The 15,237-nt window shown below is 43.9% G+C and overlaps 1 protein-coding gene across 3 annotated transcripts in view; it reads right to left on the reverse strand.

Moving 5' to 3' along the window:
* RBFOX1 (RNA binding fox-1 homolog 1) overlaps positions 1 to 15,237 on the reverse strand; it is a 1,384,890-nt gene that overhangs the window by 33,901 nt on the left and 1,335,752 nt on the right. For all 3 annotated transcript variants that reach the window (XM_072942258.1, XM_072942257.1, XM_072942259.1), the window contains 2 exons: positions 11,664 to 11,703; positions 1,070 to 1,134 (listed from right to left, as the gene is read on the reverse strand). In XM_072942258.1, coding sequence (XP_072798359.1) covers positions 1,070 to 1,134; positions 11,664 to 11,703 — 105 coding nt within the window. The remainder of the gene's footprint in view (positions 1 to 1,069; positions 1,135 to 11,663; positions 11,704 to 15,237) is intronic.

Below are 15,237 nucleotides of genomic sequence, written 5' to 3' on the forward strand. Positions count from 1 at the left end.
CCGAGATAGGAACTAAATCACGAGAGGCCAGCGAGGAGGACCAGTGTCTGCGGACACCCCCCCCTTCACGAGTCAAAGACATCGCCTGCTTACCTGTCTGACCCAGCATGCCTCAGCCACACATGCAAATTGTTATCATTACTGTTTTATTCATGAAACATATTTTTAAATGAAAGGAGTCATTACCAAAAATAAGCACCCTCAATGACATTTGGGCATGCAGAGCATCTAAACATTCACATTTATGTCCTCAGAAAACAGAGCCAACGATTTGCATTCAATATGGAAACGCACACTCTCTTTTTCCAAAGCACCGATACGGAAATAGCTGTGGCTTGCCATTTAAGAAACCGACTCATCTGTTAAGCCTGGGTAACGGGTAATCGAGCTCCTCCACCCCCCACCCCTCACCCCCGCCATCCAATTCTGACTTCTGCGTTTCTTAAACCCACTTCTGTCCCTTCCGCTGCCAGTCTTAACATGTGGTGTGCATTACACATAAATGTTGGCTTATGTTCGTAGGAACGGTCACCGGGCATTGCCAAAAAGAACGGCTCTCCTTATGAATGCCAGATACGCCTTCCCCCATTCCTTTGCTTTGGATTTAAAAATGCAATGAGGGGACTGCTTTTCTGGGTGTACAAAGATGGAAAAAAGGGAAATGGGGTGCTTAAAATCGAGGTAAACCTGCAGGATCATCTCCTGGGTTTCGTCCTATGAGTTCGATGAAACCAGTGTCTCACAGAGAAGACCGTGAGGGGGTTGTACAGGGAGTGTAGCTTGTGCGTGCAAAGTGTGCTGTCACAGAACTGAGATCTGAAAGAACTAGGCACAGACAAAACGTGGTCTTTGTGTCTTAGCAGAGAGGGCAAGGGTTAGAGTGAACTAGGCGCCGTCGTGCATCCTCTCTGTATGTGACCCTGTGATTACCTCCACCGTGGGACCCGACTGTTTGGGTGCTGCCTCCCCAGCAGTCATGCATTTGCACCAAGACCCGACGAGAATCCCGTCTCCCACCAGCTAAGTTAATTTCCAAGTAGTTGTCAAGCACGAGAAGGAAGACCCTTACCTGTCACTGTAGGCAGCGGCAGTGGCGGGGGTAGGTTGGGCGTAGCGGTATGCAGCGTAACCACCCTAAAACACAAGGAGAAATCTGACTCAGGGATGCAGAGGAGGCCACCTCAGGGCGCCCACACGTGAGATCACACCAGAACAGCAGTTACCCACATCTACCAATCTAAAGTGGAGGTTAATGAAAGCTTAGTATCGAAGCAGAAGAACAGAACACGCCGGAGAGACGGGTGGAGTACCGCCCCAGCTGGATGTTACAGGTTAGCAGTTGTAAGCATATTCCAAAGGGAGAACCCAGATCCTCTTCGAGAGAGATGTGCCTACATGTTAATGGTAACTTGGGGTTGGAGAGAGGATTATGGGGAATTATTTAAATATTTTTTATACTTTGCTGAACTTTCCAGATTTTCAAAAGTGATTATGCCTATTACTTACTAGCTAAGAGGTTACATTTTATTCAAACAGTCTTTGATTACTACCTTAAAAATCCAATATAGGTCAAGCTAATGCCCTGCTGTCTTACTTTTATATTTATAAAAAAATGAACAGAATCCTTTGATTGAAAGTTTATTAGAAGTCTCTTGCATATGTAGTCGTTCAACCACTAAAGCAATTAAAGAAGGCTGTCTTTAGCTTTCTAAATGTCACGTAATGATTAAAAAAAAAAAAAGGAATGGCGAGCCCTTCTTAAAAATTCTGTCTTTTCAGCTAAAGATATCACACTGGTTCAGATGGGGAATTTGTCTGGTGTGGAAAATATGATAAAGTCTTCCAATTTGTAAATAAAATCATTAGGAGAGAAAAAAAAATCTGAGAAAAATAATTAACATTTAGTTGTATGTACCAGTAATTGCAATTGTTCAATTAAGCAGAGGACAAGCAAATGGGCATTTTCGAAAGGAATTGTGTTCAGTGGAGCATTGATTATCAAACTGTGAAAATAACAGAGCTTCTTGCTCAGCAGACCACAGCGATAGATCAACCACTGTCGAGTGATCTCAGCACAATTAACAAACAGGACCCAGTCTCCACCGATAACACAGGGACCATTCAGGTGCTAATTGGAAATGCATAGTCCCAGAAGACCCCGAGGGAAGCCTTCTCACCCTCACTGTAAAGGGACAATTCAGGGCAGGTTACCGAGTCAGCGCATCTCCGATAGTCAGATAACTGTTGGGGCGGGGGGTGGGGGAGGCTTAACAGAACCTTAGTGGGGGGAGTTCGTTATTTTTGGCTCTCTATAGAGGGGAAGAACTAAATCGTAGGACAGAAAACTGATGAATGATGAAACAGCAAAAAGCATCTTTTAAAATGCAGATGCACTCGTCTCGGTAGTTTATTTCTACCCTCTGCCCGTTGCAGCTAACTTTCAGAGTAAATTTGCTATTGCTTCCATAGCAATTCCAGAAAGGCAGTTTATCCTTACACAAGTTTGTTCTTCGGATCGTTCTGGAGAAGACACATCCAAGACATTCTGACAGATAATCACCAATAATTTGGAACCCGTAGTTAAAAAAAAAAAAAAAGTCTCTCTTGAAAAACAATGTGGAAGTTAAAAAAAGAGGTCTATAGCCAGACACCACCTGGTGTTCCAAACACCATGTTCTCTAATTAGGAACGGAGAAACTCATTAAATGTGCTGAGGGGTTGCAAAACCAAAGCAGTTGTCACACCAGCACCAAGCTCAAGATGCAGACTGAGGGGCTGAGGGGAAACTGGGTCACCGGATTTCTGGAGCCATGCTTTTCATCTGCCTGCCCAGCTCCTTGGCTTTCATCGTGCATCCACAAAGACGCAGGTGTGCAGCTATGCATCCTAACTTAATGAGGTAGGGAGGGGCTGGCATTGGCTAGCTGACTGCTAGGAGGCATTAGCTGCAACCAGCTGAAAGCTTTGAGTGGAGAAGCTTTGTGTATGTGTGTATGCGTGTGTTATTTTTTTGTCCACTCCCAGAATGAAAAACAAGAATTCTTGCAAAGATCTCTAAATCAAAGGCCATGTCAAGTCAATTGTGATTTGGCGACTATGAATTTGGTCCCAACAAAGATAGCTAGCAACGTCCTGCTGACAAACCCTTTTCGTTTGAACTCTTTAACTTCCCCAGCTTCTGCAGTGGTTTCCATCAGTGGAAGCTGGTAACAAGTATGATAAGTGGGAAAAACTAGAATATACCTAAAAGGAACCTCACTGACTGCTTAATGCTTATTGCATGAACATGAAATGGATGTGGGGACACCGGGGGTCCTTCTGCACGACAGAGGGGCAGAAGGAAGCTTTGGGAAGGACCTGGCCTCTGTATGTTTGCATTTGACTTGGCCGTTTAGAGAAAATAAGTGTGTGTTTCCATTGCAAGGCAGGCACAAGTAGTCAATGTCCTGGCGTTTGTCTTTGTTATTTAAGACTTTGTTTTACAGGCATTTCTGATGCAACAGTCAGAGTCATAGCTGGCTAAAGTCTGTGGAGCCAGTGGAGAGATTTTGACCTTGATCAGCGATCTCCTTGCTCTCCAGTAGACCTGATGGTGATGGAGATGTTCTGTATCTGTGTTGTCCAATATGGTGGCCACTTGTCCTAAATGTCTAGCAAACCTTGAAATGTGGCTGGTACGGCAAACAAAAATTTTAATTTATTTAATTTGAGTTCATTTGAATTTAAATGTAAATAGCCACATGGGGCTGGTGGCTGCAGTACTGGACATTCCAGGTCTAAGTGATCCATGAAATATATCATAACTGGAAAAAGAAAGAGATTGGATGGCTTGATACCTCTATATCCACATATTGCATTGTCTCCCTGTGCTATATTTATTCTGTATGAAGTCAATTTAAGGGGAAAGCTAGAGTTGTGTATTAACTCGGTGTATGTGTGCAGACACTGTAAAATGATCAAAAAAAATACAAATTGCTTTAATTTGCCTTTCTAACAGGTGACTCTAATCAATTTTATTGCTCTGTATTTTGCAGCTCGCTGAACATAGCCAAGGCTTCTGCAAGGTTCTGGGCTAATGTCTGAGAAAAAGCGCTCACTGCCGTTTGCAGTCACCAAACCGTGTTCATGTTGAAACTGGTCCTCCTAGATTATAGGACAAAACAATGCGTCCTTGGACAATTAGATTTTTCCCACCACCAAACCAAAGGGAGAAGAGGGGTGACAAGCACAGGACGGTTCTACCCTCCCTACTCATAAAATGTACTCACTCTCACATGCTGGGCAGCGAAATACAAATGTGACCTTACAGAGAATATAAAACTTAAATGGTCATTATGGATTCCCCCTCCCACCCCTGCCACCACCATCAGATGTGGCCAGAATATACCGACTCACATGGTTGGAAACACTTCCTTTGTTAGCGAGACCTCTGGAGGTCCATTGCAGGGGGCACACACCAATTAAGGACCTCTAATGATGCTCCAGTGAACCATTTTCAAAACTGTGCTTGATGGGATATTCATGGTGGCAGGGAAAGGAAAGGTTTCCTGACCAAATAGGTTTGGGAGATGCTGAGTTAAACGAAATGAAACTGGTTCCTCATTTGTGGAACTTCGTAAAGCAATAATGATGAACACTGTGGCTCCCCACTGCATCGCTAATTGGTTTGACAGTGGAAATCACACTTTTAACTCGAGAGCACACTTTGGGGAAAAGGTGTTCAAATATTCAAATGGCGAACTGCTTAGGAAGTGGGGTGAGATTTTTGTGTGCTGGTGGGGACACGGGGTTGGGTAGGACTGTAATATGCCATGGCCTCCCCAGCTTTCTGCGAATATTCAAGGATCCCACTTTGTGCAAAACAGGTGGATGAAACTATACATAAAATTTATGCAGTATAATGACATTTACAAGAACATTGGCAAAACGTGAAACATAAATATAAATCATTACTCTTTCAATTTATCTGCATGATGGTGATTTTCAATTTATCTCAGCTGATTTTGAAGTGTAGCAATAGAAGTCCAGTTTTCTCAAAAAGTGAAAATAAAAGTTAATCTTAGCAATTTGAAGTATTTGGTCCTCTCCTAGGTCCAAGTACCCACTGTTTTCATCTTAGATTTCTTATTGAAACTTGATTAATCTCACGAAACAAAACCCAACAAAAAACACCTGTATTTTCTTAATTGACTTAATACCAAACAAAAATGAGATTTGCAGGTTATAGGGAAACCATGTTATAAAGCTCCCACTGATCGCCTTTAGTTTTACCTTCTTCTTTCATTTTATTTGACAGTTTTAATGTTGATTACACACCAGATTTGGAGACTTAGCCAGCTACCCTCCAATGGATGTGTTGGGGTTTTTTCTTCCCACAAGTTCATTTGGGGGTTGCTGAAGCACTGAGAAACAGGTTTGAGAGCTGTGGCAAGAGTTGTGAAATATATTTATAAGAAACTACAGTGAAACCAGCGGAAGTTATGTTAGCTATGCTGTCCCTCATTGCTGGATGTATAAAAGGTCTTTGGTTTAACCATCTCAGTTGACTTCAGGGACCTACCAAAAAATGTTTCAGACAACTGGTTCGATGAAACCCTTGAGTTCTTTTCACTGAATTTACATTAACTGAATCCAGATGCATTTTTAAGCCAAGAAAATGAATAGCCAAGCCAGACCTCCCTTTTGGTAACACACATCGTCTAGCAAAGAGGGAGAATTTGAGGACGGGCATCTCTGTCCTAGAATTCACATCAAAACTGGAAAATTCAGTGAAGTCTTCCCTCCTTCTACGTTAGAGAACACCGCCCCTCCCCAGAAGTGTCTTGTTAGTAGGATTTCACAGCAAACCCCCAGTCATAGTGATGAGTTTTTCCACCAGCCGGGATTTCATACCTGGAGCAATTTATTGCCATACACAGGCTCTTGGTACACTACTCTATAAGGAAACAGAAATGTAATGTTTTCAATGCAAAACTGAAATAAATAAAAAGAAAATGCACAAGTCAGACAGAAATTCCAGAGCAATTCATTTACAAGTTTGCTTCTCTTATTTCACGGAGACCCTAAGCATGACCCAGGAAACTGAGAGGAACCAGGCACCGCCAGATGTTTTTAGTCACAAATCTCTGTGACTGGGAGCATCAATCGAGAAGAGGGAGCGGGGATCCCACTGCACTCACTGCATCTGTGATATAACCTGTGTTTATTTTTAAAGAAGGAAAAAGGATACTTTCATGGCTTCTTTTCCTTCCAAGCATATTTCAGCAGTTCAGGTGAACCATCTCATGTTTCTCTCTTTAGCTCATCCTTGGGATGTTCTGGAACACCCGAGAATTTAACCTTGCTACCTAATTACTGAGGCAGTGAAGATGACACCACAGCGCAACCGTAATGGTATCAGTGCCTTCATTTTTAAAAAATTTAATTTCAAATAACCACAGACAGCCCAACTGCATCTCATGAAATAATGAATCACATTGATGTCCCAAAGCTGTTTTTAACATACACAACTAGAAAAACGACATGTGTGTGCACCTGGGTCTAGAAAAGCTTCTTTCCTTCCCAGAAGCTTTTCCAGATCCCTTGACATTGTCATCACTTCACGCAAGTTCAACACTCACGAGGTCTCAGTAGGACAGGATCCCTGGGACAGACTGGGGAGCGGTTTGTGGGTGGGAAAGTTATTCTCGCAGGAAGCTAATCTTTCATGTGAGCGGTTCTAGCTGGAAGCGAAATTTTCCAGTTCCAGGGTAGACATCGAGGGGATGGAACCTTTTAAGAGATTTAGGGATTTGCCTTATAAAGCTGTGTGTGTATAAAATAGATTCCTAATAGAGTCTGGCTTTTCTTTCCAATTTAGTTCTGATTAGCCTTCCTTTTTAAGTTAAAAACCTACGTTTGTGGGACTATGCCTGTAAATCTAGCTCTCTCTCTCTCTCTCTCTCTCTTATTTGAATATTTCAAGTATAGATATTATCCCCAGGGGCCTGCCTGCCCCACTTGGTCTCCATTATGCTCTCGCTTCTCACCCTCCTCCTTTCTTTTCTTTCACTGCGATTCTCAAGTTTGCTCACTGAGGACAACAATGTTATTCTGTTGGCTCTGGGCTTAGGGGTTGAACCCGGTAGCTAGGTCACGTGGGCTCAAACCCCAATGCCAGTGAAGATTTCTGGACAAATTATTTCACCTATTTTTTGAAAAAAGTCTCCTCTTCTGGGGGGAAAAAAAAAACAGCAACAATGGAGTTGATGGGTAATGGGTAATGCGATTCCTCCTTCGTAGGTGAGGAGGGGATGAGGTGATGCAGTCAAGGCTGACTGTCTTGCCTTTCCCACAGTAGATGCTTGCCTTCCTGGTCGGTCCCTTCCCCCTGGTGACGGATCAGCCTAAGGCCCATCCCCGGCTGACTCACACTGAAAGTCCGGTCTCAGGAATAAGGACCTGGGGGTTTTATTCCGAGAATTTCCGCTTTCCAGCTTTACGTGTTCCGGAAAGCAACTGACACCTCTCCCTCCGGAGCTCAAACCTCAGTGAAATGAGAACACCTCTCTGTTTTAAGATCCATGGATGGCAGAGCAACATGAATTCAGAAATAACTGTGTTGAGCTGTGGTGCCAACCAGAAGCTTGTTACAACAGGGTTGAGGCGTGGCGCAAACATGCACTGGAACCTCATTGAGACATGGTCACTAGGTAGCCTCACACCTGCACTGAGGGTCTGGAAAGCTTAAGGCTTTCTGAATAAAAGGGAGCAAGGAAAGCATTTATATTCTATTATTAGTTCTCTCTCTCTCTTCTTGTTCCTTGTCCTCTTTTCCCTACTTCCCAGGTCCCAGAACTCTGTATCTTACTCTAGTTTGTCAGGTCTTCTTTATAGCTTTATGAGCATTTCCTTCTCTCCATTTTCAATAATTCTTTTGCTCAAACACCACATTCTCTGCTATGTCCCTGCATGGGGGAAGACACCTATCTTGGGTAAGCTCAGTTCCTCTACCCTTATTTTCAGGAACTTGATCAGTGCCGGCCTTAGGAGGTCTAGAGTTTCACCCCTAAATAGAATGCATGGCTTTGCAGGTCCAGGGAACGTGGTCCTCCTACTCCAACGTTCAGTTTCTCATACCCATGTGTCTCCTCTCCTATTATTTATATATATATTTTTCTTTATGTGTGTATATATATATATTTTTTTCTTTAACTTGGTCCACTTTCTCATTAAAAAGAATTTATTGAAATATGTACCACCAAGCAGTAATGGCGAACTTGTAGCTTTGATATGCAAGTTACATAAGCAGTGTGGCTGTGGAATACAGCCTCCAGTAGGAGGGGTGCAGCTTGTGACCTCTGTCGTCCTCCTTGCTGACCCAGAACCCCCTGCATCCACTGATGGGTGGCCTGAACGGGACAGGCTGCATTTCTCCTGCAGAGCTGGGCTCCGGCGTGCGATGATTTCTCCTTGCACTCAGCCCAGAGGAGCCTCCCTGGTTTTCCCCTTGGTTTCTAGCTCACGGCATCTGAGAACAAATCTACTGTCTCCAGCACTTTCAAGGTGTCTATGATCATGTCTGTCTCTCTCCTTAATCCTCCCTTCTCTGAAAGGTTTAAGGCGAGCTAGCCCTAGACAGGAGGTTGTGGCTTGCTAGGGGCAGGGATCCTGCAGGTCTCTCAGATCCTAAGTGCTTAGGCAGGGCTGGGACATGCCTGAGGGCTCCAACGCCAGCTGGGAGGGATGGAAAGACCTTGGACAACAGAGAGGAAAAGTGGTACATGGTCAAGGCTGGGGACGATCTGAGTAGGCAGCACTGGAGAGTAGACTCTTCTTACCTTCCTTAAAAGTAACCAAAGCCAGAACTCAGCCCAATAAAATTAAAGAGGAACAACTGGTTTAAACCTATTAGAGGTGGCTGATGTGTCTAACACATGTCCCATGTTTAGAATTGCCCTAAACCGATTTGTTGTGCATTATTTTTACTGAGATTGAAGGAGCAAGCCACAAACTTCCTTTCAGTAAAATACAACCTCGCATGCTTTTTATGAACCTCTTGAATCGTCATTTCTTAAAAAAAAAAAAAAAAAAAGAGAGCACTGGGGACATTTCCAGTCATGAGAACATACCAGTGTCTGAAGGCAGGTAGGGGTAGCAGCTTGAAAAAGCATGTTCGAGGTGATAATATACTTCTGTCCAGGATGAATCCTGCTCTGTAAACTCTAGGGTGCAGGACTTTTCATAGTCTTTCTTGCCTCTAAATCAACTTAAGGCCATCTGTGAGCCCTTGGTTCGCTGCCATGATGGGGCAGCCTAGTTCATCACCGTCCCCTACAGACAGGCACCATCCAGCAGCCACATTCCAAAGCTGCCGCCTTACACAGAGCAAAGTGTTCCAAAAGCTACCTTCCTGGAAAGATGACAGAAATGTGCTGGGTAAACGAAGCCCAAAATTCATATTTCAGTTAGTCTTTCTGTCACCCCATTGCCTACTTGGAACTGTCTCCTGAAAAATCCTATCATCATAATATGAGCGATGGGAGGAATGCATGAATGTTTTTGGACAGGAGGGTGGCTTGACAAGGGCAAGAGGAACAGAGCTCTAAACCTAGACACCAGGGAACTCCAGACTTGAAGTTACTGACATGATTTCCTTCATCTAAACCTCACCCAGTGGGAAACAACAGCCCCTAAAGGACCAAAAGCACAAAGGGACTTTTCTTGGAGCTTCTCACCCTGAATGGAATTTCTCTTTCCACCTTAGTCTGGATGCTGGCGTATTTGCTCTCTTCTGAGTCCCTCGGCTCTCTCTATTTGCCTTGTTCTCCTGGATTTTCACTGGTCCCAACCAATGCAGACATACTCCATCAATTACTCTGACCAGTCCTTTCTCTTGCCTTATTTGTGGGCTCCTACAGCACATGCCTTTAGGCAGCTTCTACTCCCTGCTATGCGGAAATCTATAAGAAGATACCAATTTGACCAACACATGAAGCAGCACAAATTAATAATTCAATAAATTATTGTCATTTTACAAATAATTCAATATGTGATTGTCATTTCACAGAGAAGGGAACACTCAATGAATGACAGCGAATATAATAATATGTTTGATTTTATCTAGACTTAGTAATATCCACATTTTTCCCCTTTGGGTGAATATTGATGAAGATGGTTTTATTTTTGGTGGATTTTCTTTCTTCCCCCCCCCCCACAATTTGTGGATCCCTTCCTGATTCCCCTCCATTTAGCTAATTAAAAAAAAAAGTTCTAAACTAAGTCCTAACTCCCTCTGTCTGCATCCATTATCCGGAGGCTACAGTGGGGAGGGTGTAGACTGATGTTTGGGTTCACTGGGTACCTGAGGGTGTGAACGAGCTCCACCCTGCTCAGCCCCTGCCTGCCACTCTATTTAAAATGGTATAAACTCAAAGTTTGGAAAAAGAGGACTTGAGAAGGAGTAGATGGAGATACACACACAAAAGAAAATCAGTTGTTCCCTGGGTGAATAAAAAGCATGTGGGTTGTTCACTCATTTTATTAAGAAAAAAAAAACTAACTCATAGAATATAATAAATGTACTTGATGCAATAATGATATAACCCAAGTTCATCGCTGATGGAGATTAATTCTCTGTCTCAAAATTGTAATAATTTAAATTCAAAGGGAAGATAAATAACTAGTGTCTTTCCTATTTTCTAGTAAATTGCCTCAATTTAATCAGAAATATGGTTTTATTTTTCTTTGTTATCTAGTCTGTAAAGCAACAAATATGATTCTACTGAATTTATTTGAGATCACTTGTAATAAAAATAATTATAAGGATTAAAAAAATTTCCCCAATACTGCCCATTTTTTTAAAATCATGTTTATTTCAAGTCATTTTCATAATATGTTTGATTTTATGCTAATATCTTAGTACTGGAGAGTAACTACCTCTAGATCAACTTGAGTAAGTTTAATTATGGGCCCCATAATGAGAAACACCCTACTCTTTTCCAAAAGTGAAAAGATTAACAAAGTGACACCATTTAACAAATACTTCTAAATTTGATAAGTAATGCTAAGTCAGGTAATTGTTTGGGGTAAATGGAGGGAATGAAGGGTTGAAAAGAAAAGGTTGAATGCTCAAGTTGGTCTACATTTTGTTAGGAGACATTTCTTGCCAAAATCATCAATAGAGAGAGAGAGGTGGAGAGAGAGCGAGAGAGATGGGGTTGGGAGCAGAAACATCTTTCTAGGGCTGTAGTGATAAATAAATGTATTTGCAGGAAAACATCAAAACAGTAGCCATGAAGATATCTTTTAACCTTCTACAGCTGCTAACTACAGCTGTTACCCTAAGTATGGTACTGAGAACACACAGACCATAGTGAGAACTTGAGAGAATTTCTTTCCACAGGAGAGTCTTTAATTTGACAAGGGAGAAATGCTACCATTTTGGGGGGGGGGGTTGGGGAGGGTTTGTATTCGTTCTGAAGTTAATCAAGCAGTTGGCTCCACTCACTCGACAGCACGGTGGCTGTCGTGAACAGGGCCCTTCTCTTCTGCCCTTTAAGCCTTTAAGACTCTTTCCTACAGTCCAGGAAGAGGAGCACGGATTAAAGAAATCGGCAGCAAACTTGTAAAAAGAATGACTCCGGGAGGAAACAAGGATGGCATGCACGTTAATGAATACTTACATAAATGTCTGCACCATAAAATCCATCCTGGTAAACAACACTGCAAGGGTGCACACACAAAGAGAAACATCCATATTAGTGCATTTCCCCATGCAGACACACCAACCCCTGCACTGGCGAAGTTAGTCTGCTCACAAGATCCGAAACACAGGAACCGAGGATCGTTTTCACTTTGGTTAAGGAGGTTGGAGACAACAGCCGTCCATCAGACCGAGGAAATTAGGCTGGGGTCCGGCGTTGGCCCAGATTCAGGATGGGGTGGCGTGCCGGATACCCGACCTCCCGACCTTTCAGGAGGCAGGCAGAAATGCAAAGAGGATTGACGTTTATTTTAAGTGGTCTGCTAAAAAGGCTTATAAAGGAGGGTCAGAGTTTGCATTCAGTCAAACCACCTCACTCCCCCTGGAAAAAAAAAATCATCTGCTTAAAATATATGATTGATCAGAGGAGGGGTGTGGACGTCACATTTTCAGTGTGGGTTATAGCTGAATGACTTCAGGGGAGTTGGGTAATTCAGGTGACTTCAGAAATTTTCTATATTCTTTCACAGTATAGTATTCTAGGTGGTAATTCCATGGGCCACTCTTTTGTGGTAAATGTAGAATATCTCTAATTATACAAGTGTGTGAACATGTGTGTATATGTATGTGCAAGACTAAGTTGTGTGTTTGGATACAAGTGTGTGCTTCATGTACATGAATGCATCTGAATGCACATATGTGTTAGTTTGTACATGTACATGCACACGTGTGCATGTGTATACCATGTGCACAAGTGCATATGTACACCTTATACACATAGGCCCATGTGTATAAGTTGACAGATGTGCATGTATATATGAATGTATACAGTGTGCATATAATGTGTGTGGTAGTAGGCATTTGCACATCTGTGTATACATGTATGCTCATGTGTGCATATGTGAGTATGTGCATGTATCTGTGTATATATTTGCATAAATTATACCCAGACTAACCAAACCCCACATTAGGTTTGAACAAGCCTGGTCTCTCAGCAGCTCTCTGATGCATACAGTTATCCCAGAGAGAAGGGATTTCACAGGACAGGGTCAGAAAAAGATCCTGGGCTTCTCCAGAAGTTTCCTGATATAGCTTGAGTGAAATAGCCAGAGAAAGAAGCTCACAGCTATGTGATCGTGGGAAACTGACTTACAATTCCTAAGCATTAAAGTGGGTTTAAGTAAGGCTCCCACGTAGCCTGCACACCTCACTGGCTTTTGTGAAGATCACAGGATATTGTAAATATAAAAATGTGGGTTTCTAAAGGCATGTTTCCCAAAGGATAGCAATTGTTATTAATAACCTTCCCTGATATCTTCCCATGGAGTTTACAGATGATTTATGATTCTGGCAAAGGACCAATGAGCCCCACTGTTGAATGGAGCTGGGGTCTTATGAAGCATGGCTTTGATTACCGAAGGATTCCAGCAGGTTTCAGAAGCAGAGTGGACCCGCAGGTAAGCCAAGCACATGGCGAGCCGGTGGGGGGGGGCGCTTGACAACACACACATGCACACACGCACACGGCAGTGACACTGGTTTGCTGGAGAACACTGCAGTGCGCTTCTCAGAGGTTTTCAGAGTTGATTGGCTAACCCCCAAGTACCATTATCTTTAAAAACGTGGCAGGGATTTCGCTGGCTAAGGAGGTTGGTAGGAACCGCTTTCAGCTGTTTTCTTTTGGATCGAAAGGGCTACGGTTCACAAGAGCACTTGTCAAGCAGTGTAAAACCCTAATCCGAGATGCTGAGGTGTGCGGCAGTGGAGCTCCGCTTTGATTTCTCTTTCAACATTTTCAACATAAAAAGATAGTATCTGTTAGGGGTCAGAAGGCAGGGCCAGCCTCTGCCAACAAGCCTGAGCCCAAAGCCGATTGTTCAACCAAATCAAAACAGCTTGGCCCCATTCCTCCATGCCGTTTTGCTTTTGCACCTGCTGTTCCTTGTGCAGGGATGGCCTTGTCTCCTGACAGCCTCATCCAAAGGCAGAAAAGCCAAGTGAGGTGGGAAACGCACGGGGATCTCAGTCACAGCCGCACCAGTGAGCAGCTCTGGGCCCTGGGACTAATGACATATGCTGTCTGAGCCTTACTTATTCATCTGCGAAATGGGGAGAGGTTAGTAAGTCCCCACATCGAGGGACGACTTAGTGAGAAAATGTGTGCAAAGCCATGAGCAAGGTCCTTGCCATCAAATGTCACGTCTACGAGCTTTATCCAATGCCCACCCAAAGCGGGGTTTCCCCCCTCCTGTAAATAATACCAATGTCACGTTGTTTCCTGATCCTCACTTGGCCAAACAAATGTAAATCCTGGTCAAATGTGAAATGCATTTGTGTATGTGTCTCATTTTGCCCTGAAAGTTGCACTCAATAGCTTACTCAACATTCTCTCCCACTTAATAGCTACCACGTTGCTTTTCACCAGGAAGATGTACAATAAATATTTATTGAGTGAATATTGCCCATAACTTAAGGGGGGAGGCTGGGTATAAGGAGGTAATGGAAGGCGACCCAGTGCCATTCTAGGTTAGAATTTGGATCTGGTTATTCGGCATCAGTGGCTGTTGTCAGTGGAAGAGGGGAAGGGGGATACAGTTCAAAAATTGGAACCTGACTTAGGGGACCAGTGCGAGAGGCTAGACAGAATGTGATCCAGGTGTGAACAATAGATTAATATTTAACCAAATATAATATCCATTCAAATATAGAAAGAGATGCCTTTGTCTAAATACTTGTAGGGGGCACCCCATCTGCGCCTGCTCATCTGTGAATAACGGAGCAGACGCTGGGGGCTGTTCCAGTGGGCACGTGGTGTGGGCCAGGAGTGGCTGAGGCTGAGCTCCGGCCATGAAAGGGGCCCCCTTTTTTTCACCAGGACGAACTCTCATGCACCGTGGCCAGCTGTGTGCCGCCGTGTCCAGCCTCTCTGGACTAATAACTCCCAGAAGCTGGCCCCGGTGTTTGCCTTAGTCTCAGCTGCCACGCTCCACCCTCCACTGCGGACCATGGAAAATGACTCTGGGACTCTGATGCATCCGACATTTACGAGACAGAGACCCCCAGGGCAAGTGTGACCGGGTGTCTTACACGGACAGGCTCAAACAAAGCAAATGGTAAGTACAAGTGATTTCTCTGCTGTTGAAGTGCTTGCGATACTCTGGCAAGGCTCAGGGAGCCGAGAGAGCAAGTCCACTTGCCAAGTCTGCCCTCGGGGAGCCTACAGGGAGGCACAAAGCAGGTGCGCAGATGTAAGGTGGCGGCCGTGACCGTTGCTGCAGAGGAGGGGGACCGTGACGCTCTGAACCGGTGACGGAAGGAGGAGGGCTGGCAACAGAGGTGAGGGACCCCCAGCAAATGCCCCAGAAATCCCAGGGCCTTAGCTAGCTTGGGTGCAACTTTCAAGGCAAAATGAGCCACGGTTAGGGAGGAAGTCGATGCAAGGTCCAACGTCCGGAGGGTCCAGGGAATAATTTCTACTTTTGAGGAGTTTCAGAGGCCCTGAATGTCGTGGCTTCCCCAAGAAAGGAAATGGAGAATTCGAGATGCTATTACAA

The sequence above is a fragment of the Vicugna pacos genome, chromosome 18 (genome assembly GCF_048564905.1).
Source record: "Vicugna pacos chromosome 18, VicPac4, whole genome shotgun sequence".
Classification (NCBI taxonomy): Eukaryota; Metazoa; Chordata; class Mammalia; order Artiodactyla; family Camelidae; genus Vicugna; species Vicugna pacos.